This window comes from Lissotriton vulgaris, chromosome 5 (genome assembly GCF_964263255.1).
Source record: "Lissotriton vulgaris chromosome 5, aLisVul1.2, whole genome shotgun sequence".
Classification (NCBI taxonomy): Eukaryota; Metazoa; Chordata; class Amphibia; order Caudata; family Salamandridae; genus Lissotriton; species Lissotriton vulgaris.
Genome location: NC_141693.1, coordinates 780,658,546 through 780,664,545, shown reverse-complemented (window position 1 = coordinate 780,664,545; position 6,000 = coordinate 780,658,546). Strand labels below are relative to the sequence as shown.

The 6,000-nt window shown below is 43.1% G+C and overlaps 1 protein-coding gene across 1 annotated transcript in view; it reads right to left on the bottom strand.

Moving 5' to 3' along the window:
• Window positions 1-303: 303 nt before the first annotated feature.
• The window catches only part of SEC31B (SEC31 homolog B, COPII component), a 1,335,991-nt gene continuing 1,330,294 nt past the window's right edge, over window positions 304-6,000 (bottom strand). Inside the window, exon 22 of the mRNA XM_086922250.1 lies at window positions 304-2,764. Coding sequence (XP_086778376.1) covers window positions 2,585-2,764 — 180 coding nt within the window. The 3' untranslated portion in view covers window positions 304-2,584. The remainder of the gene's footprint in view (window positions 2,765-6,000) is intronic.

Sequence of the window (6,000 nt, the reverse complement as noted above, 5' to 3'; positions counted from 1 at the left end):
GTGGTGGTGCAGCATGTGGATCATGTTGTAAGATTCTAAATTGCCCAGTGGATGGGAGGCGTTTAAAAGAGAGTTGCTGTATATGTGTTAGGTGTGGGGATAAGAGAAAGCTTGTCATTGGAGTTTGTTTATGGTATGTATCATTTGTGTAGTCTGGAATCTGGGAGTGGGTGTATATTTATAGTTTGCTGTTTGTTTAGCTAGTCGACTAAGAAATGTTAATAAAAAGCACATTACGTATCAGTGCCTCGGCAGGAAGAAAATTGGATAAAATAATAAGCAAAAGCTCTTTTTCTTCGAAAATCTGCTTTATTTCACCCCTCAAGTTACATTTAACGTAGTCAACCGAACAACTTTTCAAATTAGCTGTTATTAAAAGGCAGCATAAATGAGGCACGAGGTGAGGACCTCGAGGAGTGCAAACATCTACTAACTTGGGTTGAGCATAAGGCTACAGCAGAGGTACCTGCTTATTTTACACGCCAACACAAAATTCAAAAATCCAAGGTAATATAGAGGAAGACACTCAATGGTTAAAAAAAGTTGAAGATAAGTAGGCAAGAGAAAGGTAAATAATAATTAATTAACCAAGGGAGCAGCGTTTAGAAGAGGATGTTACTTTAGGAAGATTGATACTAAATTCAGTGTCTTATTCATTGGGCACTGTTGCTATTTTAATGTGCACTGGAAACAAATGTCTTTTTCATCACCTAAATTTGCACCACGCTCTTAAAGCAACTGAAGTAATACAATGCTATCCAGGTTGGCCATCCCTCTCCCTCTGGAATTAGCCCCGCCAACGGGATTTTATATCATATAACTCTGAATAACCCTAGGGAAGAAAAGTGATACATATAAATATAGTGTCAGCCAGCTTCTATCAACACAGTGTGTCAAAAGAATACAGGTTAACAACCTAACGTTCACTGTGACTTGTTGCCAGGGTTTCCGGCGACAAGACAAAACGATACGTTACCACTGATTGCTCTGATGAGTTTGTAACCTATGACATGGTACCTCAACAAGAACCACACCTTTTTGAAAGCTCACAATCATAGATTCTGCATGCTTTCTGGGCTGGTTACGAGAGGAGCCTGAATGACTCTGATTCTAGGCACAGGCACTGCACCACAGCCAGTGACGGTTATTTTGCTCCTTAACTGCTAGTGATAGATCCCAAGTGGCCAATATCAGGACTGCAAGGAATATCACTTTCTTGGTATTTCCCACTACAATTTCAGTGATGCAGTGCAATCCCTATTATATATTCATTGTTAATGCTTTGCAATACAACCAAAATGATAAACTAAGGCATGCACATATACATAAAAAATGTACGTGGGTTGATTTCTGAAGTTAGCCAAACTATGGCCTCAACCTTAATATTATTAGGCCAGCACAACTGTGTCCTTCTGCAGAATTCATATCTGGTCATCCAAACAGACAGTAACGCGAGACAACCTTTCGTAAAGTAACAGGTGGATAACAGAAACAAGAAAACTAGATATAAGCGGACAATTTAAACAAAGGGAGAAAATGAAAATATATATACACACACAAGTAGTATCCGAGGCAAGCACAGCGTCAGAGGAAGATTGATAGGGCCCAAAAGGAAAAGAATCAACATGAGAACAATACAACATCAAAACTAATGATAAAGCCAGAAGGAAGCAGGTTCGCCATAGAGAAGAGTATGATGACGATCAGCAAGCACACAACACAGAATATAAAGAAATTGGAGAAGTTTGAGTAAAAGGTGACCTGTACATTTAGGAAAGCACCATGTCCTAGCACAGAAAAAGTTAGATGGAAAAGGTGGATGAACTACCAACGTTTAGAAAGCGAAAAATGATAATCACGAAACAAGATTACATATGTGCAAAGACAGACACAAAGGAGATAGCAGATGCTTCAAACAGAACAATCACAGAAGATATGATTGTGGGCAGCAAAGATTTGGGAAAAATCATCAAACTCAAAATCGTTTTTTTTTTAAACACGAGCAAGGGCTAATTCATTTATCTTAAAACGTATCCTTTCTGTAAAGTCTTCCAACTGTCAATCCAAAACAATTCGAAGTTTAACTCTAGGTTCAGGTGAGCATGAATGGAAAATGCCAAATAATGCTTAGAGAACACTGGAAAAAGGCGAAGAGGCAGGGTGAAAGTGTATGACTGGTCCACTTGGAAGTAAGGTAAAGTCAAGCATGAGGTATACACTGGCAAATCACACACACCTCACATCCATTTACACCATTTACATCAAAACTCACCACACCTTTTTACAGAACAATATACCTGACACAGCCTAGCAAGTCATTACCTAACCACAAGGGCACGGTCAGAGTGAAACTTGTGAAACCAGAGCCTTCTCAATAGTGGTGAAAGGTTTTTTCTATATCTGGAGAGTATGGGGGCTGTTTGAGTATTGGAAATCTGATTGGAATTCAATTACTAAGCCCAAGGATCACTTCTATAACATACAGATTGCATCCTTCCCATCTGTACGTTGTCTGGCTTGTGGGATTCTTCTTTGCCATGCCCGCCATCTTTTGTTCCCATGGCATATGCATCTTGTAATAACATTAAACACCAAGCTTGGTGGCAAGAGTCATGATGATTTTCAAGATGGGCATGAAGCTGGATATCTCACTGAAATTGCTGCTGCTGACCACTTGGGTGTGCACAAATAGACCTTGCTGATAATTGCGATCTTCGATGCAGCAGGCGATTTCATGAAGTCCAGACAAAATATGAGGCGACAACTGCAAAGAGGAGGAAAAAGGTCAGTCAAGGTAAAACCCAATCCTGTGTGTTAAAAGGGATTACAAAACAGAAAAGAAAATATAAACAATATAGGAATCCAGATAATTCTTTCAGCCAATACACAGACAATTCACATTTGTCATGCCTTTGGTTTGTCATGTTCCAAGTTATTGTTTTTCTTAATCTTCCCAAAACACATATTTCTACATAAAACAAGCACCAGCCAAGCCAATAGGTCTGGCCTTTTAGGTCTCTGCTACAGACAGCATCATCTTCTTTGACAATTAGAACTATAGTTTTTCGACTTTTTTGTATATTTTAATTTACCACTATTGCATAGCCATCTGCAATGTTATACAAGTAAATAAAAAAGGTTTGTCTATGTTACAATGCATGTACATGCACATTAAGTTGCATGTGACATGAGAGATACATGCATACACATCGGCGCCATGCATCATGATGCGTGTAGAACTGCAAATAGCATTGGCGAAGCCAATGACACAGCCTTTTAGATCCTAGACCTATTGGCTTTGCCAAAGCATATTTATTACTGATAGCAAACACACAAAATATTTACAAACAGGTACACCCTTCCTATTACACTGACTCAACACTGTCAAAAGCGCAATACTCTAATGCAAGCAAAAATATGAGAACATTGTGGGGGTGGTAGTAGCAACAGTAGTAGTGATGGTTGCTGCCAGAGCTGATAGTGGTATTAGTGGTAAGATTAGTAGTGGCATGGGAGTTACCTGTGGTGATGTTAGTGATGGTGGCACTTGTGTGATGATAGTAATAGTGGAGGTTATAATAATGGTGGTGATGGTAGTCGCAGTGCTGATAGTGCTGTTCACAACTGTCATAGCAATGATAGTTGTGGTGGTAATGTGGAGGTGGTTTTGCAATGGTGGTGGCAGTAATGTTGTTGGCAGTTGTGGTAATGGTGACACAGAGAGCAGATAGTAAGCAGGCAAAAAGTCAGTACTATTTTTTGGGGTGAGAGGCATAGGCACCATCATAGTTGTGCTAGTCAAAGCCAGGGCTAAGACTACTGATGTCTCAAGTTCAATTAGGTGATATAGAGGAAGGAGGCCTGAGTACAATTATGACAGTCAGCAAGGATTATTGTAAATCTTAAATCTGCTCTGCCGAGACCCCAGAAGCAGAAAAACGTAACTACCTGGGCTTAAACAGTAAGGCGCTCTTTGAACCTCTTCATGCATTTCTCCTTTCACTCTTAATTTAGGATGAGGCACACAAGGTAGAGTGCAATAGCTTTGTTCTGCAATAATAAATCACCGCATTAGGCTTTAAGGCATTGGATACCCGGTCAGAAAACCGAGGTTACTGGTGGCTGGACTATGTCATCTTGCCACACGTGAACTGGCAGGTGGGCCGGAGCAGAGCTTGAACAAAGTTGACATGAGTGTACGCAAGATCCTTGTTGAATTGAAAAACTAGGCTGGAAGAACAAGTGACTTACCAGTGGTAAGGCTCTTAGTAGTGGAGGCTTTAAATACCTGCAGGTGCCAGAAACTGAAAAGCAGTGCTCCTATGCACCGGTACATGTTGCTGTGTGACTGGCTCAACGTCGTTCAGCTCCGTAAGGGACTAATGTCGTTGCATACAAGCGTCTCCCTGGCATGCTGACGTCAGTTTATTTTATGAATTCACCTGCCCTCGTACATAGAATTGAAAGTACCAATGTGCAGATTCCTAAATTGGGATCTTTTTACAAGGAAGAGACTAAACTACAGAACGAGAAGGGGGGAGAATCTTGCGGAATCTACAGTTTCATAGAGTATCCACCAGAAGAACGAGTTACTTACCTGCGGTAACGATGTATCTGGTAGAGACATAGTCTAGCCGCAGATTCCTTAACTTAGAATATCCCCAGGCGTCAGGCTGGATCCGGAAAACTTTCTGCAGCAGCATCTCTGGGCGGCGCCGCAAGGCTCAGCCCTGACGTCGTCCACGGACATGGCATCAGCGGAGCCATATATACCCCTCCCGGCACGCTGACGTCAGTTTTCGGAGGAGAAACTTTTCTGTGCCACAACGCAGACCCACTTCTAAAAAACTGTTAGAATATGAGAACAGTGTGCGAAAATGATGAAAGGACATGGAATGGTGAAAAAAGCACCATAAAGGAAAGTTCAAGGCACTGTATATTGCAAACTAGTAAAGGAAAAGAGGAGAGCACTGCTCTTGGAAGCAACCCCGCAAAAATGAAGGCCAACCACCCTTGGAGGTAATGAAGATGTAAACAACATCGTGGCAGACGACAGAAAGTCCGCAACCTTAATGTATAACTGTGAAGGACAACAAGTCCGGAACACAGAAGCCAGGACAATTGACTAGAAGACTTCCCCAGAAAGAGATGTTGTATCCCCAAGAAGAGACCTATAAATTGTGGCAGAGTCAACAGACTTCAAACCAATGGAGGACAGGGGTGGTAATAGACCCCAAAGATTGCTTGGATAACAACGCACACAACAGCAAAGAGCTCTTCAGCCTCGTAAAGGACCTCTCCAACCCCAGCGCCAACAACATCCCGCCCTCACAAGAACTGTGCGACTCACTAGCCATCTTCTTCCACCGCAAGCTCGCTGACATCCACGACAGCTTCAACACCACGACCGCCCGACTAAGCCAGACTCCACCTCCCCTGTGAACACCACCAGCGCCAACCGCCTGACCTCTTTGTCCAATGTCAACTACGACGAGACACGCAAGGTCAGGAACTCCATTCACTCAGGATCTCCGTCTGACCCGTGCCCACACCACGTATTCAACAAAGCAGACGCAGTCATCGTTCACCAACTACAGAGGGTCATCAACATCCCCTTCAAAACAGCGACATTCCCGGAAAGCTGGAAGCACGCCGAAATAAACGCCCTCCTCAAGAAGCCCAAAGCGGACCCCAAAGGACCTCAAGAGCTTCCGGTCCATCTCCCTGCTACCGTTTCCGGCAAAGGTCATCGAGAAAATCGTCAACCTGCAACTGGCCCGCCACCTCGAAGACAACAACATCTTGGACCCGTCCCAGTCCGGATTCAGACGAAACCACAGCACCGAGACAGCCCTCATCGCCGCCACAGACGACATCAGCCCTCATCCTCCTGGACCTGTCAGCCGCCTTCGACACAGTCTGCCATCGCACTCTAAAGACACGCCTCCTAGAAGCAGGAATCCAAGAGAAGGCTCTTGACTGGACCACCTCCTTCCTCTC